Source organism: Melozone crissalis, unplaced genomic scaffold (assembly GCF_028551555.1).
Source record: "Melozone crissalis strain CALT ecotype California unplaced genomic scaffold, PUWL_Pcris_2 ptg000018l_1, whole genome shotgun sequence".
In the NCBI taxonomy this organism is placed as follows: domain Eukaryota; kingdom Metazoa; phylum Chordata; class Aves; order Passeriformes; family Passerellidae; genus Melozone; species Melozone crissalis.
Genome location: NW_026535796.1, coordinates 36,790,917 through 36,816,887, shown reverse-complemented (window position 1 = coordinate 36,816,887; position 25,971 = coordinate 36,790,917). Strand labels below are relative to the sequence as shown.

The 25,971-nt window shown below is 43.1% G+C and overlaps 1 protein-coding gene across 1 annotated transcript in view; it reads left to right on the top strand.

The window, feature by feature from the left end:
* The window catches only part of STON2 (stonin 2), a 65,786-nt gene that overhangs the window by 20,422 nt on the left and 19,393 nt on the right, over positions 1-25,971 (top strand). Inside the window, exon 4 of the mRNA XM_054275030.1 lies at positions 1,510-1,707. Coding sequence (XP_054131005.1) covers positions 1,510-1,707 — 198 coding nt within the window. The remainder of the gene's footprint in view (positions 1-1,509; positions 1,708-25,971) is intronic.

Below are 25,971 nucleotides of genomic sequence, written 5' to 3'. Positions count from 1 at the left end.
AAGGATGGCTTTTCAGGTGCTGTGTTTAACAAAAGGACTGAGAGAGGGACTGACAGATTACAATCATACACTCATCATTCTTTCTCTACAGGCACTGAGCACCACACAGTGTGCAGTTACTGCAGGGAGGAGGAGTGGGCTTTGGTTCTGTGTCTGACACAACAGCTGTCAGCCTGTGCAATAAGGAGGCAGATCTGACTCAGCTCCTCATCCTCAGGGGTGACTCCTCGGAAGGCACTCGGTGTCAGTAGGCTCACAGCTGTACGCTTATAAAAATACCACTGCCTGCTTACCTGGGGCTATCAGTGCAGATATACAAAATAAATTCACACTTCTCAGGAGGCAAGGCAGAGAGCACTGTTTGGATGTTCTGTCTATGCACACATCAAGGTTTCCATAATGTGGAAGTGTCCCATCACATCATTTGGATGGAGAGAGAGAAATCTTCTCTAACTTAATTTGTCATTTTTTTCCAAAGTATCTGTCAACCAAGTAAGGGTTGTTTGTTTATTACATACTGAGAAGAGAATCTCTGTGTCAGTAGTTGTTCACTGTAACTGCAAGATTTGAGGAGCATCAAGATCTTTGTTGGTTTAATAGCTAAATACAGATGTACTAATTTAGAAAACAGTTACTAAGCTGATATTAAATTAGAACTAGTCTCTACCTGTACACTTTTCCTTAGTTCAGGAAGACTTTTTAACCATAACTTTCTTTTTTTATTAGCATTATTTCCTCACTTGAGCCGCCCATTGTTGCTAGCATTCAAGTGATGATGTGGGCAAAGAGCATGCAATACAAACAGTACAGAGTACAAACTCATAGCAGTGGATGTGTGTGACTGGGTTCTGAACTCTGGGTGATGGTTAGGCAGGTCTGAACTGTTTGACATGCAAGTCTGGCAAATGAGTAGAGCAGGATTTTTGGTCTACATAAAAAATGCTGTGCAGTATATTCAGATTGGGACTCTACATTCTGCATGTTCACAAACGAAAGTCATTCCTAGTGCACATGAATAGGTCAATTTCAGGTAATTTTTATACTCCCCCTCCATGCAGAGCATTCCTGAGATGATGACTGCATTTGAGTGGGTGTTACAGATAGGGAATGCTTAATTAAATTAAATAAAACCACTTTTAAAAAATCTGTGGTGCTGTAAAAACTCCACAGAGTTGCACAACAAACATATTCAGGTCTTATCAGCAGTGTCAGAAACGTGAAATCTTGTTCTGAAAAGTCACAGCTTCTCCAGTACTTGAGCAACAGGAAAGCATATGGCTGCCTGCAGCATGGAATCTAAGGCAGACAGCTGAGTAGTGCTGGAGGTGACAGTGCCAGGCACTAGCTAAGTTGTTCTGCATTTGTTACAAAATAACTGTGTTGCTGTGCGTGTTGGAATTTGTATTTACAGAGCCCCAGTACGCTGATCTAGCATGCCTTTGGAATAGTTGTGATCTCTGGGTAGGCTGCCCTGCATGTCTCTAACCAATACCTGTTTTCTGCAACCAGTGTCTGCTTCAAAAGCACCCAGCTGGACTTCTCCCTCTTCCAACTCTTCTGAGAGGCAGGCCCGTGCCTCAGAGAGCAGCTGGACAACCAACTCAGAGGACACCAGCAGCCCAAGCATTGCTCCCTCCTACACAGATCTGCAGTCACTGAATACCGAGGACTTAACCAGTGGTAGAACATCTGCTGCAGATTCAGCTGGTAAGAGGGAAGTTTCCATCTCAATCTTTTTGATGCTACTCAAACTCACTGTTCAGAATTTAGCCACAGGGAATGGATCCAAAGCAGAATAAACTCAAGGATTAGGCAGACTAACATTTTGTTCTACTCTAATTCCAAAAAAATCATACTTGGACTTTACACAGCACTGACATGTGCAGGCTCCTGAAGTTAGAGCCAAATGCAACTGTGTACCTGTTGACAGACTTGGAGCATTTCTGCTTTTGACATGCCACGTCAGCTTAAGCTGATCTAGGAACTGATATGTTGTGGGAGAGGCTAGATGCCTTTCCTGAATGTCCATGCAGAAATTTTCTCAGCAGTGTATTCAGCTGAGGCAGGCCCAGTTCTGCTTGCTCCTCTCTGTTCCAGTGAGTGCCAAGACACAGATCCAGTTTGCTGGAGGCATTCTTTGCATAGTGCTTTGCACTGTTACTGAACAGTAAATGCAGAGAGAGTGTAAGACATGACATAAGATGGTTCAGGAGCAGATTTTAACCATTTAAGGATCTTGTATCTGACCTTGTAGGGCTCTATTCAGACACAATCCCGATTGTGTAAAAATGTGCTACATGGCATTGTAGCTCTTTGCTCCTCAGTTGTACTCTGGGTAATCTGAAGCGAGAGAAATAGAGCAGAGTAGTGGCAGTCATGTCATGGAGAATGGGAACTGCTGAATGACAAAGCTTTCACAGTGCATAAAAAAGCTGACATGTCAGGACACAGAAAAAAATACACAGCTCCAGGAGGAAGCACCTGCACTATGTTGAAAGCTGTTCAACCCAAGCTGAGAAAGGTCAGTAGCTTCACAGTTTGGTGATGAAAATCAATTCCCTGGTGTTGTGATAGCTCAGACCTGGGAGATATTTAATGTGTTTTCTCTCCGGTGGTGAATGTAAAAATATGTGGGAAATAAGATCTGTTTTGTGAGAATGGGCTTCCCAAGCCTTGCTGAGGTCATATGTCCCTTCCTTAAGAAACATATGCATACATCACTTGCAAAGAGTATTATTTGGTGGTTCAGTGAAGCTGGGTTACACTTCTAGCAGATTTATAAACAGCAGCATGGTAGGTGCTGGCTCAGCACTTTAGACAAAGGATTTGTGGAGAAGTAGTAGTTACTTTGGATAAGTAGAGCTGTTTCTTTTTTCAAATAATGAAGTTACCACAAATTTGTCTGACCATTTTTGTTTCAGAATACTCTACTTTCCTGTACCTCTGAGTTTGGAAGCCACTTTTTGGTAGAAAGGTAGAATAGGCAAGTTGGAGTATGTGCTGGATATCGCTATTTTGTGATTTGGTATAGGCTGCTGTCACTGGGGCTGTCTCTATCTGAGCACAGGGAATGAGGGATGCCCAGCCCATAGATAACTTCACATTATATAGGCAAGTCAAAGACAAAGGGCTGCTGTATATGCCTGTCATACTCATGGGATTATATCCTACATATGGCCCCAAGTGAAGCTGATACTTCAGTAAAAGCTTTGTGTGCAACTTTCTTATCTCAGTCAGTCCCAAACTGACATATTTATTAGCAAGACGAGTACAAAAGCTCACTCCAGTCACCTAAGAATTTTACAAGTAAAAAAAGAGGTAATACAAGCAAAGCTGTGCTGTTAGTTAAAACATAAGGTACACTAATCATAAACATAAAATACATAAAACATAAGATACACTTACACTTCCAGTACCTTAGTGATACTGGAACTTGAAGTGTGAAATACAGGGAGCCTTTGTGTCACCAGGTGTAGAGTTTGCAAAAGAGCAGCATGAACAAAGTGCATCTGTTTGTCCTGTTCCTGGGATGCCTCACAGTCCACTCCCTGAGGTGGCTGCTGGCATCAGGAAGGTTTGTGGTAGTGGAGAAGCTGAGGACCTAGTTGCCATGGAATTGTTGTACAGTTCTGGCTGCTCTTCTGTTGTTCAGCCCACTGTCATCCCATCATAACAGTGCATAAGTGGACAAAAATTGTATGATCATTTTCTTCTCTCCATCCTCTCTGCCCCTCTCCAGAAATTCAGTTCTTTAAACCTGACTTGATTCAAGCATTTGATTTGCATTTCTCCCCTCAAAGAGACTGGCTGCCTCAGTCTGTAGTAAAGTGAGAAGGCTCCACCAAGACAATGAAAAATTGTATGATCATTTTCTTCTCTCCATCCTCTCTGCCCCTCTCCAGAAATTCAGTTCTTTAAACCTGACTTGATTCAAGCATTTGATTTGCATTTCTCCCCTCAAAGGACTGGCTGCCTCAGTCTGTAGTAAAGTGAGAAGGCTCCACCAAGACAATGAAATGGCATGTATTTTGCCATGAAGGCAAAGAGAGGAATCCTCATGCTCTGTGTGATGGTGAAGTTACGTTGACTGCTAACCAGGATGTTGACTCCAAGGTCAAGCTTGCTGGAGGGAAAAAAAAATCAGACTAATTTCACTGCTAAAAGCCTTGTGAAAATAATAAATCAATGTTTGATCTACTTAGTGATGGTAAAGAATCAGGTCTATGAAATAATCTGGGTTTAATACTATTTCAAGTGAGAAAAACCTGGTGATGAGAAAAGCATGAAAAATTCTACTCTGTGGTCAGATGCTAAGTAAAATAACTATTTTAGCCATGGTGAATTTTTATTGCCTGAACAGGATAAAAGGACACTCTATTCCATAATTTCACCACTTGTCTTGAATTAATCCTGCATGCAAAATGCTTAAACACCAGCTGCCTGTGGTAGTTCAGGACACAGGGTTTTGTGTGGGAGCAGATGAAAGCCTGAGGTAGGTCTGACTGCAGGCATACACAGAGACAAGTCCCAGCCATAAAAATGTGCATCTTGGTGTCCAGGGCTGGTGGGCTCTAAGCAGGTGGAATTGGCTGGGAATTAACTTTCTCACAACTGACACAAAATGTGAGTGTAAAACTTAAGGGGTTGAGCTTATATAATGCATGTGTTTATGCAAAATATAGCCTAGGAAGATATCTGAAGGAGGAAGATGAGAGAGACCTGAATGATGCAACCTGAAAGTTTACCCTTGCTACAGGGGACAGCAGAAAACCTCCTGACTGATGGAGTTGGGATAAGCATATCCTGATATCCTGTAAAGGCAGCAATGTTGCATGAGCAGAGGTGAAAAAGATTTGCTTTTCTATCAAAGTGCAGCTAAAAGATGCTGCACTTCATTGCCTATGCTTGTTTGAACTCTGGCACCAAGAAGCCTTTTATATTATCCTCAGCTTTGCCAGCACAAGGGACTCTTTAGCCTGCAGCAGCTAGCCAAGAAATGCAGGTCAGGTGATAGCAGACTGCCCATTTACCAGGGGCATGTTTATGTGGCTCTAACAGCAAGCACTTTGCAACAGCTGGGGTTTCACAGTGTGTGTGAAGCTGTGTTTGGTGCTGCTGAAGTGCCCTTGCCTCAGAGTTCTTACCATGCCTCGCCATGTCGCCCAGCTTGGATCAATGAGCATGAAAAGAAGTAGGAACTTTTGGCCTTTGTGCTGTGCTCTGCAAGATAAGTAACACAGGACATCTCTGTTACTGATACAATACAAGTATTTGTTCCTTCTGTAGCAGATGCCTGTCTCAGCTTTCAAAAAAGGCCAAATATCTACGAGACAGAGGAGCAACGGAGAGGCCTTCTTGTAATGTGGTTATGGATCTGTTCTGAGGTTGTGCCCAAATACCTCACAGCTTGATTTAGATTTCTGCATTTCACCATTCTTCTTTAAAATAATTTTATCTATATAAATTAAAATTATATTGTATACAAAATATAGTTATATATGGTCAGTATGCATGTAATAAAGAAGATATTATATATATTTACATAGCTCATAAACTATATTCTATTATAAACTTCATAGACTATATAATAGGGTCTCTCTGTATCAGATAATAAAGCTGTGTATGTCTGTGTGTAGGCATAATTTTCCTCATAGCAATTTTAGGTGCATTGTTGGTAGTTGTGTTGTTTCTGTTGTGATTTGTATCTTAGCAAAGCTGCAGCTATGCCATGTTTGATGTTAACGGTTCAATTTGCTGACCAGTTGTTCTCTTTGGCACTTTCTTGTATCTCTGGGACTACTGGGAGACTGAGGAAATTGTTGTGTTATTATTTTCTGAGAACATCTGCATGTTTGGAGATAGAAGGTTGCATGTGTGACCCCTAACTTCCAAAAATCCAGACAGTTCATAAATAGCACAAGGAATTAATTCTGAGAATGTTGTTATTTTCAACATCATTTAATGGGGCTCTGGTGCTTCTCTTCCAAAACTTGGAAATGGCAATTCTGACAAGCTCAGCTCCAGCTATCTCTTGACGATAACAGAGGGCAAGTAGTAACTTTTCAAACCTTTTCCTAATGCTTTTCTGCAGTGTTTCTGTTACACCACTTCTGTAACTGTAGCCAGCTAGATACTGAATCCTGATATGATGACTGCAAGAATGGTGTTCAGTGAGTTTCAAACAAGCAGCTTTGAACAGATTATATGGCTGTGCAATGTGGTTGCACTGAATGCCATGAACAGGGTACAAGCTCTGAAATTATTCCATGTTATTTACCATGGCAAGAGGGAGAATAGTACATGCTGATGATTACCACCTTCCATCCAGAGCTGCATTTCAGTTGTGCTGTGTAACTATTAACCAGCTCGTGCTGGGTCCCAGTCCCAGACACATGAAAACTTGTGCATGAGAGCCTGCCAAAGCCAGCTGGAGAGGCTGCAGAGAGGAACAACCAACCCTTGCTTCAAGGAGGAGGGGACTCCAGAATACCATGAACAAAGAGCACCTAAAATATACTCCTAAACAACTCCAAACTGTAAGGGCTAGATTCAGCACCAGAGGCAGGGTTCTTTATTTTTAATGTCAATACCAACCACCAATTCAGGAGTTTTATATCCTTCTTGTCGTCCCAGATTTTTCTCATGCATTTTTAGCTTCTTGGAGAGTAATGAATTAGTGGGACAGATCTGAGAAGCTAGGTCTAGATAATTCTTGGCAGTAGAAGTGCTGTGGTCCCAAGATAGACCTGTGTACTGGAAATTAGCTCATCTTCAAGGCTTCCTGGCTGCAGTGTCCCAATGACCTCTGCAGCAGAGTTCAGTCCTCATCCCTGTGTTGCAGTGGGGAAGCCTGCAGCTTGGTTGTGCAAACTGGACCGAGGTGAAGTAGAAATAGCTTTTGCCATATAGACTAACAACCTTGCTCTTTGATGAAGACTGCAGGTAAAAGTAGTGGGCCAGAGTCACTGTCTCAGTCCTGCCTTGTGGCAGGAAGGAGGGCTCAGAAAATCTGCCAGTAGGATGGGGGAACTATTAGAATGAGGAAAGAATAGGTACAACAATAAACAAATGTTTATTTCTGTCTGTTCAGTAGAGAGAAATAGAAAATAATCTTGGTGTGCAGGCATCTGGTTCATAGGCTTTAAGGCCAGAAAGGAGGACTGTGTTGTCATTATTATTGTCCAGTCTGGCCTCCTGCATGTCTCAGGCCAAAGAACCTCACCTGGTCATTTCTGCACCAAACTCTTCAGTTTGAAATACACAGCACAGCTGCAGGCTGTGCAGGGAATGCACTGGGAACAGCCCTGAGGAACAAGGTGTGGGGCTGTTGGTGGATGAAAAGCTCAACATGAGCTGGCAGTGTGGAAGAATCTCTTTGCTGTGAGGTGGTGAGGCACTGGAAGAGATTGCCCAGAGAAGTTGTGGATGTCTCATCCCTAGAAGTGTTCAGTGCCAGGCTGGATGGGGCTTGGAGCAAGCTGCTCTAGTGGAAGGTGTCCCTGCTTATGGCAGGGTGGTTGAAACAAGATGATTTTTAAGGTTGCTTCCCATTCTATAACACTACCATATCCTGAGCAAATATTTGCATAATATCTTTCTGATTATCATCAGCTGCAGCAAAGTTAGTCCCTGATCAGCCATTTCCATCCCTTCAAAACTTGATTTTTAAAAAGAACTGTCCTAGTGATAACATTTAAAGCAAGCTGAGATGTCAGTGAGCTCAACTCTACCAGCTCTTGTGGGCCTAAATGTGGTCTGCTGACTTCAAAAGGTCCAATACCTGCCTCCCCTACACCCCAGAAAATAACACTGATTATTTATCTTCTCTGTTACCTTGCCTTACAAAGAAGAGAGGTTGATGCTGCTGTAGCACTATCAGATTCTTGCTTTTTCTTCAGGAACAATGAGAAATATCAGGGTGTAGGAGGACAAGATTTAACATTGCTCTTATAGTAAGAAAGCTCAGAAGTGTCTGCTCCTTATAATGCCTACAAGGCTGAGTGTTATGGTGCTTATCCCTGTGAATTAATTAGGCTTTCCCTGCTCCTCCACATTATAAGAAAACCAAGTCTAAGACAAGGAGGAGGCAAAGTGAGAGAGGAGAAAGTGACAGCATTTCACTGAGTCTAATTTTCATTATTGCTTGGAAATGTTACAATTAAAAATTTATAACTTTATGTGTGTATGTTTTTTATATATATATAATAACTTTGTTGTTAATTTAGTGGTTTTTGTCTGCTTGCTAGCATAGAATCAGTTCTGATCTTGTGCCATGTCATTGGCCCTGTGCTGCAAACAGCTAAATGAGCATCTCCTAGTTCAGGTGCTGAGTTTTCTTCTCATGACTATTCAGAAGTGGAAGGTACAGTAACTGTGGATTTGTAGCAGAGTTATCTTTATTATAGAAGAGCTAAACACTGAGCCTACATGGTATACTTGATGTAGTTCACTCTTTTCACACCTATTCACCAATGTTTTTACATAGATAGCTGAAAGCACAGCAGAGAGAAGTCCAGGGCGAGTCACAGGACTGACCTTCTCATCTGCCTTTACATAGGCAATATCCCAAGAAAACAGATATGAGTAGGTGCTTTGTAGTTTTGTCTCAGTGAGGCAGACTAGGTGGTATGAAGCCCTTTATTTCTGTTTGTAAGGCTGTGATTCCTCAGCCAGTGTTTATGTTGGCCCCAGTTGGTCCCTAATGCAGAACGCCACATGCTGATATGATAAGCCTGAGGAGTTCAGCAGGAGATTTTGCAGCTGGACAGGACATTTCAGTGTAAAGCTTAATTGGAGATGGGATGCTTGAGTGCAGCAGCTATTTGTGATTGCTGCGTTCACAGAGGAACAGCTTGGTTTATTTGGACCAATTCTGCAGGATGCTAAGCGGCTTCCAAGCTTAAAGCTGCTGGGAGAGAAGAACACCAAGATATCTCCCCTATCTCTTTCAAAGTAGAAAACATCACTGGCAGTTTTCAGCGACATCATCTCGCCTGCTGCATTCAGTTCCTGGCAGCATGCTGCAGTAGTGCTGGCAGGAGGCAGGAATGGCACTGTAGCCATGGAGTAGCTCTGGAGAAGCACTGTCCCAGCTTCATGCTGCTGCCCTACAGCACTGGCTGCCCCCCAGGGAACACGGTTCTGCCGCTCCAGAACCACAGCGGGATTCACCGCAGGAAGGAGTCACCCACCTGAGAAGTGGCATTTCCGCCCCTGATTCTGTGGGGCAGAGAAGCAAGCAAGGCTTCACCAATTAACAAGAGTTGTAAATCATTGCATGTGCTCTTGATTAGAGATCCCAGTTCTGTGTGGAATTTCCTGTCTGATTATGAAGGGGTTGAATGGAGCTGGCAGAGTAAAACAGCCAGTGAAAAAGTTGGCAGCAGCAGACAGCAAGTAAGAATGAGAAATTTCACAATACCCAAATGCATGGATTTGCTTGTTTGTCTCTTGCTGTGATATCATCCAAAACCTAAGAAAGGCGGACTACACGTCACAGGAATTGGAAAAGTGATGATGAACGCCTATAGGCGATCAGTTATAGAGTCATCTCATCAAAGAACAGTGTGGGATAAAATGGGAAGCAGATTTGTCAAAAACATAAATAGTGAACAGAATAATTTAAGCAAAACCTTCAGCTTCTATATTCACAACTTAGTGCCCACTTAGAAACTTGTGTTAAATGTCCATTTTTATCAGGACTTCTGCCTCCCTTTTTCTTTTATTTAGTCCCAGTGTTAGGGACAAAATGTAACACTTTCTGTTATTTTAAGGCAGAAATGAGCAGACTTGGCTGACAGTACCCTAGGGAAACTGCTGATTTATGTCTTTGCTTTGATATCTCTGGCTTTCACCTCATCTAGCCTTGATCAACTCATATAATACTGGAGCACAGATATTACATGAATCTTAATAACCATGTTCATCTGTTATTAGAAGCAATTTGGTCTTAATTGTCCTCATGTTTGACAGATGGGACCAAAATCGTCTGCCTATATAAACTGGTATTTGCACTGTGACTGTGCATGTTACATGAGAGGAAGAAGAGACTTCATGCTATTTCTTCATTCTGATCTTGATTAGCAAGAATGAGAATTGTGATTCTGGGTTTTGTCACATGGATGCCAGTCCAATTTACTTGTCAGTACTCTTGTGGTACTGCAGTATATTTCATGGACACTGATTTGAACTAATCACTTAGGTCTCAGTTTTTTAAAACTATTAAGAGTGCTCAATACTTTTTGTGAAGAAGTCCAGATCTGGGTTTTGCACCTAAAACTGTTTCCAAGATTCTCCTGTCCCAGCTATTCTTGTTACAGTTGAACAAAATTTTCAGTTTGCTCCTCTCCAAATCTAGCCATTTAATTTAGTGTCTAAAAGGAGATTAGAGATCCTGCCAACATATGTCCTGCAGCTCTGTGTTCTCAAGCCCATTACAGGCTTTGTAGAAATTATTTCATTTAAGTGGATACTTTAGTCAACAGTTTACTGAAGCTGCTGCATTTTCACGTGTAGACATTTCATTTAAACATGATTTACTTAAGATCATAGGAATGGAATGGAATCTATTTCCCAGGACTCTGATGTAAATGTATTCATGACCATTTCCTATCCATGTGTTCCTGTGCCAATATTGTCTTTCAAATAGCTTTTTGCCCTCTCCAGTGTAAGCAGTTTAATATATTTATACAGGGTAATTATCTCTCTTTCTGTGTTCATTTGCTGAACTGAATGAGACAAGCTCTTTAGTATTCTGGTTCTCCATTCTCCTCTTCTTCCTAGAAAGTTTTTCTCAGCTCATGTTGCTGTTTGAATTAATCTTTCGGGTATGTGGTGTTCAAAACTGTGCAAGACTGAGGTCTCACCACAGCCTGATATCAAGATATTCATTTTCCCATCTTCAGGAATTGTCTCCTTGATACATCCCAGGATGTTATTTCCTTTTGAGCCAGTGCATCAGGCAAGTACCCTTGCAGTATATTCAAACTGATAGTGTATATGTGCTTGCTGTGTCCTGCCTCTGCTACACGTGCACTTGTATGCTTGGTGGTGGGCGTGAGTCTTCAGAAGGGCTGGGTGGAAAGGGAGCATATGGCACACAGAGGGAACAGAGAGGCACACGGTGCTCCTGGCAGAGCACACAACTGGAGGTGTTAGTGCATTTGTCACAACAGCCACAGCACCAGTGTCATCTCTCCCTGTGCCTTGGGGCTGCACAGCGCTGCCTTCAGCACGGGCAGCGGGCTCCAGAGTGGGACACGATCCACTGCACTGCCTCTGCAGCAGGCCCTTCACCAGCCAGCCAGCATTAGGGTCTGGGTGGGAAAGTTTACATAAAAGGAGTAAGGGGGGCTTTCCTGGTGGCTTTGCTTTCATGAACCCACCACTCCTCCTCCCCTAGACTGATCTGTTTGTTCAGGCTTGGTTGCCTCCAGCAACACATTATTAGTGCGAACTATGGTGTATCCTGGGAGACCTGCAGGATTCCTCGCAAATCTTTTGAGTTTTTCGTCTCCAAGGAGGAAGAGACACAAAGGCATTTCACTCTGTTGATGCAGTTGCATGTGCATTGTTCCCCTTCTTTGAGTGTTGGTGTGTCTCTTCAGCAAATGCTGTAATTGGCCTGCTGCACAGTCTTCATCTTGCATCTTCGTCTCAGCGAGTAGATTACGCTTTTCTTGGTAAAGCCACCAAACTGCACTGCTTTGAAGGCTGTATTTGAAACCATGCTTAGCTGAAGAGCAGAGTTGTGTGCTTATTGTTGCACACACAGATCTGTCCTTGCTGATGGTAGACCTCAGGCTTTCAGGGTAAATCTGGCCTTAAGATAAATACAGATTGTATTACACATGAGCAATTTTCCTTGATTTAGCATGGCTGCAAAGGCAGTGAAGACACAGTGGCAATGGATTAACAACATGGGCATGTTGTCAGGGCGCTGCTAAGACCATACATCTCTGCTAAAATCAATGCCACTGCAAATTCTTTAGATATAGCAAGTGTAATGAGAGCTTCCCCACAATATGATCAAACTCTGCAGGTATGCTTTTGATCTCTGCTTGGTTTGAAATTACAGGACTCAGCTTCAGCTCCTTTGGCTGTTCTGTGTCCCAGGCTTGCAGGAACCAGTCTGTGTGTCACAGCGCAATTCAAACATCATGAAGAGCACTTGATTTCCTGATTAGTCACGTATGTGTCCAGAGATGGACAGCATCAGATGAACTGATCTCCCATAAAGGTCAAGGCAGCTTAGCTAAAAGAGGTCGGTGCTCCAGTAGAAAAGGCATCAACAACAGATGGCATCCCAGTAACAGAGCAGTCAGAGGCAATGGACATGAGGTTCTCATAAGGGTAATGCTGTCAGTAATGGGGGGCTATTAGAGGGCAAAGGAGTTGGGGAAATGCAGAGAAGGTGTTTTGAATGCAATCTGCTTTCATCAGGGGATTCAGTTGCCAAGAGACTTAGATGTTAAAAAGTGGTGCCTGGAGCTTCAGCCCTGTCTTCTGTCCTTCTGCCAAGCTGATCCAGGTCTGCCAGAGGGTGGGAGACTGCTGGGGCAAAAGGGTGAGCTGTGCTCTGCTGAGATTGACAGTCCAGCTGCATCCACAGAACAAAACCAGTTTGTCTCACGCTTCTGAACAACCTAAACCTGAACTAATGGAACAAACTGGGGTGAAAGGAGAAGGGTTTTGCCAGACCCAGTAGCTCCTTGTCTACTGGATAAAATGAGAAACAGGTTCAGTAGAAATCAACTCATCCTTCACCATATGGCAGGGAGAAGAGTCACTCTACAATGAGCAAAGGCATTTGAGAATAACCTGGTAATTCCTGGATCATTCTCAAGGCAAACAGCATGGGACCAGGACCCAGGAGGCTTCTCCTGCTAGACCTGGAAACCCAGCTCATGTGCCTCTTGTATCTTTCTCCAGGGAAAAAGTAAGGGAGAAGAAAATACAACAATGGATGACTAGGCTGTACTTTTTCTGCATTTCAGTTATTTCTTAGTGAACAGCTTTAAACAGCTTCAGCCCATCGCCTGCTTTACAGAAAAGTTTCAAGGTGTCTCTTGAGCCATTGCTCTAAGAAATGCTCTTTAACCCACACGGTTCCTTTTCCCTTTCTTCACCATGGGATTTTCTCTCTTCCTGCCCAATTTTTCTCTTCTGGGTGCTGCTCTACTTCTATTTCTTTACAATTTAAAATAACTTAAATACTTAAAAACTTTGATGCCAGTGGCATCACCATGTTTCTAGTGGGTGACCTGCTGCATCCTGCATTCCCTTCTGGCAGGGAAGGGAAAATGAGTAAAGGGACTGTCATTCCCCTTTACTTGGCAGAAGATCCTTCTGCATAAGAATTTCTTCTGATCCTTCTGCAGAAGAATTTCTTCATAATCTAGTTCCGAACTTAAATTTCTCTTTGTTGACTGGATAATTTAAAGTAGCACTGTTGCAAAGTAGTGAAGTAATATTAGTCCCTGAGAAAATACATACCAATTCTAGCAGTAGCTAATGCTTTACTGGAGTGCCCTGCAGTGTCATTTAGATTCCATCAGTGACTATAATTTCTGCACCTTACAGGAATCTGAAGATGCAGTATTTCCCTAGACATTTTCTATTTTGTATGGTGCTGTAGGATTTCTTACACCTAGATTTCTACCATCAAATTAAAAACAAATGTGTGTTATCTTTAAAACTCAATTTTATGGATGAAAATTTTGTGGATATTTTCATTTTTCTAACTTGATTCATTAAATCATTCTCCCACCTCTCAAAAAAAAAGCTTTATTTTCTATACTCAAACACTATGAGTAGTGTTTGAGTATAGAAGTCTTTGCTTAAATTAGCATAAATTGGGAAAATGCTGCTCAAGTTGATGAACGAGTTTTGGAGGCAAGTGGTCTCTATGCTTAGCATCACAACCACACAGAGTCCCCATGCAGTAGTCTAGACAGACATGTAACACAGCCAAGTTGCTACAGTCACACCGAGCCTGTCACCTACCTGAAATGAAAGTGTAAAATATGTTCTTGTGCTGTTTTTAATCTAATTGCCTAGTAATCATCAGGAGGTAAATATTCCTCACTGTCTTTCCTGAAAAGTTTTGCAACTTAACACTCCCTATATATTTATTTAGTTTTTTTGTTTCAAAAGCCTTCAATCCCAGTTCGCTTTGGCAAATGCAGTGTTTTATATTTTTTCCATGTAAATGGAGCTGGCTTTGCAATGTATTTAATAAAGTCAGTTTCCACATTGACTATGTGCAACCAAAAGGGAAGATGTTTAAAAAGAGGAAAACACTATGATGAATATACAGTAATGGTCTCCAAATTGTATGCTGCATCTGCCAGTACAGTTTACTTTAAAAGTTACTTTAAAAATTTTAAAATTACTTTAAAGTAATTTTCAAGTCAACACTTGTAAAAAACAGTGAACAAATGGTAAAAATGGTGAAAATACAACTTCTGTTAAAAAACAGCTGCTAGACTCACTAAGGCAATGAACTATGGCCATGGCATGTTTTTTGATATCTCTGTCTTCTGTTCTGAATGGCAGGACTGTTGAGCACTATAAGCATAAAGTAATTTTTAATTCCTGTGATGAGGTAAGATAGTGGGAAGAGTGAAGATCCTCCAAGATAATTTTTTACTCTATGTTTTCTCCCACAGAAATTTGAATACAAAGGCTGCCTTTATCAACTGCATGGGGTTTTTTTCCCCTTAGTTTCTCATACTTTATAATTTGGCTATGAATTTTAAAGAATGGAGCAGAGATTAGAAATTAGCACCCTTTGTGTCCTTTTGAAGGCATATCAACCCCTCCTCCTTAGACACTGCAAAATTCCTTGCTAATAAGGCTGACTGAACAAGTCTTCATTAAACTGCATGTTGCTGGCCTGGAGAATTTGTCTCCATCAGCCATTCAGACCATGACCTGGACAAATCAACCGTGATGCCTTGGATGTGAAAAGCCTTTGTTTGGCTTCTCACGTTCTGAACACAATTAGTAGCTCTGCAACTCATCCCCTTGGCCAAGGTAGAGTCACTCTGTCCCTTGCTGTAACTACTGGTCTTGAGGAAAGTCCTCTGAGCGTTCCTCAAGTGATTCAGTAGAATGTGATTTTAACCATGTAACTCCCAGTCTCATGGAAATGAGTGACAGGTGAGAATAAAGCTGGTTACACCCAGTTAGCATAATCATTCTGTATTGTCTGTGCTGGCAGTGTAATAGGAAATGCAATTGGACAAAATTTCCACTAAACTGAGGTAAAGAAACTGACTTATGCAATATGTCTGTCATTAAGGTGACTGAGGCTTCTCTCAGCTTCCAGACACTGTGGTCCAGATGTTTACCACCTCTTTCAACCAGGAGTTAGTTACAATAGATGTGACTTTTGTGTAACGTGGCAGAATACACAAGTCTTTCATTAAAAATCATCTTCCACTTGAAGATAAAGTTTTTATAAATTATACAAATAAAGAAGGGAGCTTTTTGTAATAGTCATTAAAGGCTTAGGAGCTGCTTCACAAATATGTAACTCCTTGAGCATGTCAGAGTTTGCTTTGCTCCAGAAGAATGAAAGGCTGGAGTTTTAAGCTTTATTTCCTCCTCATAAATTCTGAGGATCGTGCATTTACTTTGGCACTGGTTTTGCTGCTTCTTCAGATTATGTCTCTGTTCCCTTCAGTGTTACTGCACTGGAGAAGCGGTACACCTTCTACTCATTATGGTCAGGAGTTAAGATTTCAGATTTTTTTGCCTCAGGCAGTGTTTGAAGCCTTTCTCTGTTACGTGCCAGCAAGTGACAAGGCAGCAGAAGCATGCAGCAGGTGAGTCAGGGTACTCTCTCTTTCTGTTTATGCATATAATTATCTGTATTTCTATATACAGGGGGTTGCATGGATACATACTCTCATTTGTAAATTCTTGAAAGACTTCAAACAAAAATCTCAGTTGTGTTTTTTGTTGGAAGTGTTGGCTGAACATCAGACCAACCCAACCAAGTGGCTCTTCAATCAGACAGGTCTTAACAGTGCCTTGTGTTCCCCCTGGCCTCCTCACCCACCCATCCCTCTCTATGCACACAGGTCCTGGTCTCCTCAGCCACAGCACCGATTGCTTCACAGCAGCAGGAGAAATGTTTTCTGTCAGCTGGAATCCAACCAGGATGTGAGGAAAATAGCATTCTCAGACACTTCTGAACCAGCCTTGTCATTGGGGCAGAGAGCTCCTGCCTACAGCTCAGAGGCCAGGAAGGGCTTGGTCACTTGTGATAGGAGGTGCATCTGAAGGGATCCATTTCAAATGGATTTAAATGGCAGGCATGGTTAGGACACCCTTAGGGTTGGTTGAAGGACGGATCTCTCAGGGTTCTCAGCATGAGAACTGGACCAGCTAGACAGTGATCTGTCACCTGTGAACTTCTCTACACACTTTTCTTCTCACAGACCTTAAACGCTTATTGGCAAAAGGCTGCTTCAGGCATGTGGATTTATGTAACAAGCAGAAACTTGTCAGAGACTATGTCTCATAGATTTCCCATGTATCAGTGGGTTTGGGTATTCATATTTTCAGTCATGACAAGTTTTATTTAGCTCTGACTAGAGCCTGGATTATGCCATGTGTTATGTAGCTGAGGAGTATCTGGCTTTCAGTTAACCTTTTCTCCTAATGTATTTTGATGCCTTTCATTCATTCTCTATGTTTGTTTCTCTTTTTTTTTTTTTTTTTGCTTTAATTGTATCCTGGCCTAAACCATCTTGTCCTGCTAGGATGATACTACAGAAACCCATTCTGGACTACTGAGCTTTAATTTTGCCAAATTTTCCTCCCAGGGAAAGGATCCTGGAATAGCAACTGTTCACAATTCAGTGATTGCAAAATAATTGATAAACACAAGCCAAATGCTGCTGACTGAGGACTATGTTCAGCCTGGGCTTGGTTTATTCTCTCTTTCTCAACTGCTGCAGGATGAATGCAGGCCAGCAGTGACAAGATACTACTCAACAGCAAGTCCTTATCTGTTATCTATGCTTCAAATGCCTCAGGCAACAGAGTTAAAAAAGACTTTCACACAGCTTTCATATTTTGTAAGGATGAATAGAAATAAAAAAATATTGTCAGTGTCAGGTGTGATGAAAATTACACCTCCTCAGGGGTAGCTGGGAGAATGTAGAGACCCCTCAATGATTTGCTCTGCAGTGAGATCCATTAGGCTGACAAGCAGGCCCCAGCAGTAAAAGCTTTATTGGTTTGCTATCTACAACACTACCTGCCAGAGAGGTGTCAAACGTCCACAGGACAATCCTACAAGTGCTGAACTGGACACACTGTATTTATCAGCTGGCTTTAGTTTTTCTGTAGGGGTTGTTGGAAAGGCATTGTGGCCACACTGGATTTTGACTGAGCTTCCATCAAAGTCCAAGGTGGGGTTTTGACAGACTGGACCCAAACTGGCAATATCAGGGTGGGTAGGATCCTTCTCTAGGATGAGAAACATGAAGTTCAGGTTGAGCTCTTGTGTAAGGAAAAATAGAGTTGAATTTAGGTTTCCCACAGCCAAGCACAGGCTGAGTTACCAGCTTAATAGGCATTTTGGAGTGAAGTTATCCTTTACATTTTTTACAAAAGCTGTTGACAGTTTTTGAGACGTTGTGGTTAGAGATAACAACAGCTCTATACTGCATGTATTTTTTGGAAGGCAGATTTTTTCTTTCCCCACAAATCTGATTTTGTCTCTAATCTGAGTTAATTAATGTGCACATTTTAAAAGATTTTTTGTATTAGACAAAAGGTCAAGGGACTGCCACCTTATGAGGAAAAAACCTGTTTCCTGAGAAACAAGCTTGCTTCAGTATGTCTGTGACATCCCAGCACCCCATGCAGTGCTCTGTCGTGGTGGCCAGATTAATTATGGACCCTAATTGGGAACAAGAAACAAAAGAGGGAGTCTAGGGAAAGATGACTTCATCTCCCTGCTCATCTTACATTACTGTTCTGCACAAAAAGATTGAGGCAACAGACAGAACAGCAAACAAAACTATCTACATAGAGTTTTCCCTTGGCTGAGGAGAGAAAGGATAAAATGAGAAAAGGAACACTATTCACCTGGAAAGTCACAAGAGCAGGTCTGAGTTTTCATCTTTTCCAGCCAGAATGTTTGTTTAAGCCCACACCTTTAAAAGTCTTTGTTCAAGCAGTTTGTCCTTGGGCTAATTTCTCCATCTCATTCTGCTTTAGCCTCAACTTACTATAAGCCTGGGAATTTTTAGGCTCTGTGAAAGAAGCTTTTTCTTACACTGACAGAGAACGCCTTGTCTGCTACATGAAGTTGTTACAACAAGGTGTGGGAGGGAAGTGAGGCATGATGGTGTTGCATAAGGGACAGTTTCACGGTTGGCAGACCGGGGGATTACAAAACAAATGTTCCGCTTCTTCCATTAATTGTTTCATTTCAGTGGAGTAGTATAGGCTAAAATTGGCAATGGCCTAGACAGATGGGTTGCCACAAGTAAGGACAGCATGTGGCCATTCCTGATTTACTAGTTGTTTTGGGTTTTTTTTCTTGGGAAAGGCATCTAACCCCTGATTCTGACTCCTTGCCTATCAACACCAACGTATCCCTCTAGTAAGGCAGCCCTGTCTCTTCTGCAGGCTGGCAGGCACCAGCTTTGCTGCATGCTGTGCAGCACCTTTCCCACAGGAAAGACTCACACAGTTGTCCCTGCAGTCCCTGATCACACTCATTCCATCACCTACCCTCACCCCCTTTCATCATTTGATTCACAATCACCATTGTACCAACACCCAGAAGTCATAGATTGGCCTCTTGTTTTTGGTTCTGCATGCTGCCACACTCCACCATTCAAACCATAAAGCCGTTTACCTTCTGTGAGTAATTTCATGTACTTAAAATTATTTTCATACTGATATAATTTAATGAGTAAATGGCAAATGAATTCTTTTTCTGTATGCTAGGTACTTTTTGGCATTACTTCCCAAGTATCTAGACAACTTTGCCTTCACACAATCTGTTTTCCCCAGTGTGTCAAAATATCACATATATTTTTTTTCTACAAAGCAATCAATATGGAGAAATGAGGAAAACCTGAATAACCCAAGGAATGTCACAGAGGAGCAAAAGGATGTTAGCTGTTTCTCAGAGGCACTGACAGATTGTTCCAGTGGTTTTCAGTCTTACACCTGAACTGCTTGTGGTAGAGGTAAGGGCAAGGAAAGAAAAAGTACAGGCTAAAACCAGGGCATTTGGGAACACCTAGAAGTGTATTTGGCAGGTGGAGCACTCTGTGTTGGTGGACCTGGCTGTTTGGTATGTAGGTTGGGTCTCCTTCGCCTTCCTTTTATGGCAAGAGCTGGCAAGAACTTCCTGGATCATTAAGTCTAATTCCTGCTAACAGAAATGGACATATCCTGTTATTGATGTCATAAATTTGTCTTGCTTGGTGTTTAAAAACAGGTGGTTCATTCCTTCTGTTTTCCATCTGTAAGATTGCACTGGAATCTCATGTCCTTCCAATGATCAAAAACCACCCTCAAATTTCGGTCTCTTAGTTTGAGAGAGACTCATGTCTATGACTGAAAAACATAGGAAAATGTTTCCAAGGAGATTAGAAATGACTGGCTGACTGAATTCTTTAAAATGTGATATGTGTTTTGCATTTGAAAGTTATCTCTATCTTTACCCAGCCTGGAGTAAATCCAAAACAGTTTCACCTGAGAGGACAAAAGGAAATCCCAATCCTAAAGCCAGCTGGTGACGGAAGAGTTAACGGGACACAATGGTTCCGCTGCTGACACGGGGAGCAGCCTGCTGCATTTCTGCAAGGTGATGAGCTGAAATGTTTGGCAGCTCGGTTTAGTTTCGGGAAAAAAAAAAAAAAAAAAAAAAAAAAAAAAAAAAAAAAAAAAAAAAAAAGGCAGCTTTATTACTGAAGCAAACCCAAAACTTCGGGGGTTTTGTTGGGCGGAGTTTAACGTGAAGTTTCGCTCCCGTTTTGCCGGCTGATCCCCGTCCGTCTCCTACCTCCGGCTTTTCGGGGTGTGCCAGACCTGCCCCCAACCTGCACATTCCCCACCTCCCCGCCCTGCCCAGCGGGCGGGCCGGCGCGGGGCGCGCTGAGCCGAGCTGAGCCGAGCCGAGCTGAGCTGGGGCGGGCAGGGCGCGGGCGCCTTCCTCCGCTGCACCGCGGGGACCGCCAGCCTCCGAGGAACCCGAGCCCGCCGAGCGCAGCCACCAGCACCGAGCCCTTCTTCTGGCCGCCTCGGGTTAGTGTTTTTGCTTCGGTGGGAGCAGGAGGAGGAGCGGCGCATAAACTTCTTTTAGAAGGAAGGTACTGCAGCGGCGCGGCCGGTGCGCGCCTGGGCAGGCGGAGGGATGGCTGATACTGCAGAGAAAAGAGATTGGGGAAACATCTCCAGCCCATGAAGTCCAAGGGAACCTCCAACACGGTGTTATTGACTTGGGAAAGTTTTATTTACAGGCAGAGTTTGTTGCTGTGAGCACTACTGGTAGGATGAGGCAGAGAGTTGGCGTTTCGTCCCTTGAGAACGAGTGATTAAAAAGAGAATTGTATGTTTTATGTATGCAGCTAAATCGGCATTTGATTTCCCCCCGTGCCGTATTCACAGCGCGCACTGCGCTGGCAGGAGCGCACCGTGTTGTAGAGCCGAGGAGGATGTGGGGGAGGAGGGTGTTTGGTTCGTGAACTTTCGTGGGATGTTATTTCTCTTCTGATCAGACGGAGGAAAAGTTGTCTGTTTCTCTGTAGTAGAAGATAAAATGAAACATACGAAAAGAGTTATATTTTCTCCAAATATTGTTGAAATTATCATGGAAATTTGTGTCTGTGCCCACTGAGATGTTCCAGAAAGGGAAGGTTTAGAAGCAGGTTTTGCTGTGCGCTTAACAGCTCTGAGTTGTTCTGTATAGAATTTCAGTGGGTGAGTGAGCAATTCAGATTCGTCAAGGCTGCATTGTTACGGGATTTCAGTGCCTCGGTATTTGTTGAAAGCACAAGCAGCGCATTGCCCTCATGCATGCAGGAATAAGCAGCTGGATTTACACAAAAGTGTACATCAGGAACCGAGTTTTGAAGTGCAAAAAAGCAACTTTCAGCTAAGTTGTTCTCTATAAGAAAGGACAGTCACGTATAAACCATTTTATTTCTTCTGTTATTTTCAACATCATTTAGTACTACAGTATCATGTGTAGGATCATGTATGTCTTGAGCACTTTGGAAGCAGGTTGTGTGAGGACATCCTCACAAATGCGTTTATATTTGGCCTTCTGAATATTGGTCTGGCTTTCTTTGTAACTTGAATTTTTCACTCTTCACAGCCAGTTCCAAGATGCTCAATTTGACATCAGCTCTCCACATCTAATTTAGTTTTATTAATATTTTTCTGTGAGGGAGCAGCACTAAAATTCATTCAGCTGGTTTGAAATTGATCACACAACAGGGGAGTGAGATGGAGGTGCTTAAATAACCATTGCTGTATTTTTTCCCATGCAGATTAAAAGGTCAAGAAGCTTTAAAGTGATCATGTAGCTGGAGCTTTTGCATATCAGAAACCATAGCACATCCCTGACTTAGTTCTTGTGAGAACTAGAATAATCTCACCTGCCTAAAGCACTCCTGTGACTTCACTGAAGAGGCTTTTTTGTAAATCAGTTCCGTGGTTAATTGCCTCTGCATGGTTTTTAATCTCAGTTTCTCCATGTTGCCTACCAACTACCACATATCACTTATTAGATCACAGCAGTTTTTCTTTTATCATTTTCTGTGTAGGTGCTTACAGACTGATTGTTCCTGAATCTCCTGTAGAGCCAATTAAATAGGTTGAGCTTTTGTCTTTCGGTGTGTGGTAGGGTTTTTATTCCTTTATATTGTTGTGAATCTTTTCTGAACAGTTCTCAATTTTTCTGTCTTCTGAATTCTAGACGAAAGATCAGGCTCCACCAGGAATCATACGAGTGAAATTATTTCCCATCCCCTTCATGTTTTTCTCTTCCTAAATCCTATTATATTGGTTCTTTTAGTCTCAAGATCACATCAGAGATGATAATCATCCAAATCTTCTCCAGAATCACTGCTTCCAAAGGTGCCATCCATCCCATGATGTTGCCTACTTCTCTCTGACCCTCTTTACCTGAGGGAAACCCACGCACATTACCCCTAAGTACATACTACTGAACACACCATTTATGGTAAAACACCTTTACAGTCAGCATTAAATGAGGTGTACAAAATTACTTCCATCTAAAAGTGTCTCCTACTGGCTCAGTGTAGCAAGAAAGGCTCCCTTCTGCCATTTCAGCAGAATTGCTGCTTGCAGAATATAGGAGGTCTGCTTTACATATCTTTTATCTGCTGCATCGTGCAAGTGCAGACATCTGAGGAATATATTCACTCAGCAGTGTAATCTGTTGGCATCTGGCCATCCATGGGCAGACAGGGCAATACCCCTTTTCCAGGTGGTCCCTTGTTAGGAAATGAATGAAGGAATGTAAATGAAAAGAACCAACCTGAACTTTCTACTTCCCAAATTTAAGCTGAACTCCAGAGCTCTACTGAAGCTGGAAGCTGTTCAGTTGAGCTTATTGTCTGTCTTGCAGCTGCCTCAGCATGTACAGGTTCCAGCTGGGACCAAGAGAGAATCACTGAAATGCTGTCAGGAATGCTGATCCAGGAGACTCTGTCCTGACCTGAAGTTCATATACTCTTGTGAGAGCTCCTGTTCTCAAGAGATTTTCAGCCTGCTTTGCAGGTCAAAAAGACAATGAAGAAACACTCAGACTTTGGTGTACTTACATAAAACTTACAGTTTACAAACTGCTGGAGTGGATAGCTGCTGCAGGCAGGATCCTTGTTCTTCCAATCAAATCAAAAGTAAAGCTGGTCTTGGCTGAAAAGGGAGTTGCTTTGTCTGCTTGATGTTGTTTCCTCAATTTCTGTACCCAAGCATGACAGTAAATAAGAAGGGAAATAAGAAGGTAAGAAAGGAAATAAGATAACAATAGATCTTTTTTTCTTTTTTTTCCCCATCAAAGATCATTGAGAAAAGGGTCTTACCTATCGCAAAAGCAACCAGAACTTTTCAGTTTGGACAGTGAGACTCAGGTGTGGATTATAAAAATCTGCATACTCTAGAGCTACACGTACATACAGAGACACAATGCTGGGAGCCAAAAGTTGGGGAAAGCATATAGGATTCCAGTAGCTGCTGTCTTGTTCAACTCTACCCTATCTTTACAGAGGATAATGCAACCAATGCTATCTGTATTTATTCTTCGTGTTGAGAAAGTGTTGCCACTTCCATTTAATGACTTTCTAATGGTTCCCACTGTTGCCTGCTTTGCTGGAGAAGGAGATAAAATATGTAGAATTGGTTGAAAATGCAAACCGTCCACTCAACATCCTTGATCAGCCAGGGCTTCCTATGAAATGACTGTAGCAAGGGACCTCCCGTGTTTTCCCAACACGGAGATTTCTGGTGGACCCTGAAGGATGCCAGTTCCAGGCACGCAATGCTGTTAACGTGTTTGGTGCATGTTATTTTGATCTAGTTCAGATTCTGTAGTTAGCGCCCAGGCTTGTCTGTACAAGCCGGTCCTGCGGAGCAGCCTGTGGCGAAGGCCAGCCCGCAGGGAGCGCCGCGCACCCCGGTACTGCCTGGCCCTGTCCTCAGCGGTGCCCGCACAGACACCCAGCCCCGGGCTCCTGCCCTGCCCTCAGCGGGCCCGCACGGCCACCCAGCCCCGGGCTCCTGCCCTGTCCTCAGCGGTGCCCGCACGGCCACCCAGCCCCGGGCTCCTGCCCTGCCCTCAGCGGGCCCGCACGGCCACCCAGCCCCGGGCTCCTGCCCTGCCCTCAGCGGGCCCGCACGGCCACCCAGCCCCGGGCTCCTGCCCTGTCCTCAGCGGGCCCGCACGGCCACCCAGCCCCGGGCTCCTGCCCTGTCCTCAGCGGCGCCCGCACGGCCACCCAGCCCCGGGCTCCTGCCCTGCCCTCCGCGGGCCCGGCACCGACACCCAGGCCCGCGCTCCCCGCAGGCCGGCGGGGAGGGCAGGCCGCTCGTCCCGCTGCTATGGCAACAGGCCGGGAATGCCTCTGGCTCAGGCGCCCCGCTCTCCGCTCCGAAGCGCCTGCTCTGCAGACAGCTCCATTGTCTGCCGGACAGTGGTCTTTCCATTGGCTTCCAGCGAAATAGCCTCTCCCCGAAGACAAAAGGCTCGTCACAAAGAGATTGAACAGGGCTGAAAGTTTAAAGGGGAAAAAGAAAATCCCCTTAATTTGTGTTTTAACTGTAGGGGAGAGAGGAGAAAAATAATTCTGGCTTCTCTAAGTGATAGTTGGTGATGAAGGAAAGGGATCATAAGTAGGTTTTGTTGGGATTTGGTAATTGCTTCCTGATGCATCCTGGAACTATTCACAAGGAGACTGGCTCACCCACGGGACTGTGACATGGTTTTTACCCCTGCACAGTCAGGCTGCTGCCAACTGACAACTGTTCAGATCATCTAATGAGAGATTTGGGTTTCAGTTTGCTTTATGGGTGAACCACTTTTCATATCCAAAATTATGAGAGTTAATCCCAAGAAATAGTTTTGTTTAGATCCAGCTCAGAGAACTCAAGTGCAGATTTGCCAAGTGTCAAAAGATACCTTGTTTTCTAGAGTTTCTCCCTTATGTTGTGGTGTGGTGTTGATGGAGAAATTTAGGGGGGGAGGATACTGCTGAGTTAGTAAATACAGGATTTAATCTTGCAAGTTGTCAGCATTTCTAGAGCATTAAAATTGTGGTTCAAATAAACAGACTCCCAGTACATTCTCTTTTCTTGTCTCAAGCAGAAACATGCTTTCCTGAAGCCAGTGGGAAGGCAGAATTCTCCTTCATGACTTCAGTTGCTCAAATGTGTGTTTCTGAACAAAGCTTACAAGAAATGCCATTCCATGTGAGAAGTTAAATTCAAACCTTTCCATGGGGTGCCTGTCCTTGTCCACATGACTGGCCTTTTTGTTTCTGCCATTTGACCTTGATGTGACCTAGATGAGTGGTACAAATCTGCAAACTGAAGAGATGCAGTGCAAAAGATCAGAATACATTACATTCCTAAATGAATTTAAATATTTCTTCCAGACTTGTTAACCTAGTGGAAGTCTGCTGGTGGTACTTTCTCATCTGACAGCTATTTCTGACATTTTATAGAAGTCCTTTATCCAGATAGACCAGTAGATGAAAAAAATTTCTCTCGTCCCCATTTTCATAACATACTGAAGCAATTTTGCAGCATTATCTCATGACGAAAAAAAATCTCTTCTCCAAGAACATGATCAGTTCTTGAAATGGTAGAATAGAATGCTCATCAGTGAACCGAGCAGTCATTCTTGTCCACAGCAATAATGTTGTTCTTCTTAGATAGCTCCTGTCAATGTCCTCCATAAGTCAGTGCCACTGTGTAAGATACTGCTTTTGGGTATTTTGGTTACACATTAAGTGTTGCCCATTTATTTCCTGAATGTTCATTTGATCTTTTTCTAGGAGTACATTAAAATATATATTTTGTAATCTGAGTACCTTTTGTTTAAGCTAAGTGAAGTCCTCATCTTATTATCCCATGTTCCTCATTTCTCTAATCCCTGTTGTTTCCTTTGGGCAGACCTCAGTTTTTTCAGGACTCTTCTGCAAAATCTCACAAGGCCCTTCAGAAAGCTGAGCTTTGTTTACAGGGCACAGCAGCTGTGGGGGCCCTGTTGTTTTCCTTCACATTGGTCACATTCTGTGCTCAGCTCTTGTCTCTCTGGCGCCGCCACCAAACCAGCCACGCAGTTTGGTGATAGAGGCAGTAAGGCTTCCTGTCACGCTGTCCGTACCTTTTTTTTTTCCCTCCGTTGTCCTGTACCCTGCAGAGATCTGTTAGGTCCCTTCCACATTTCCAGAATGTAGAAGT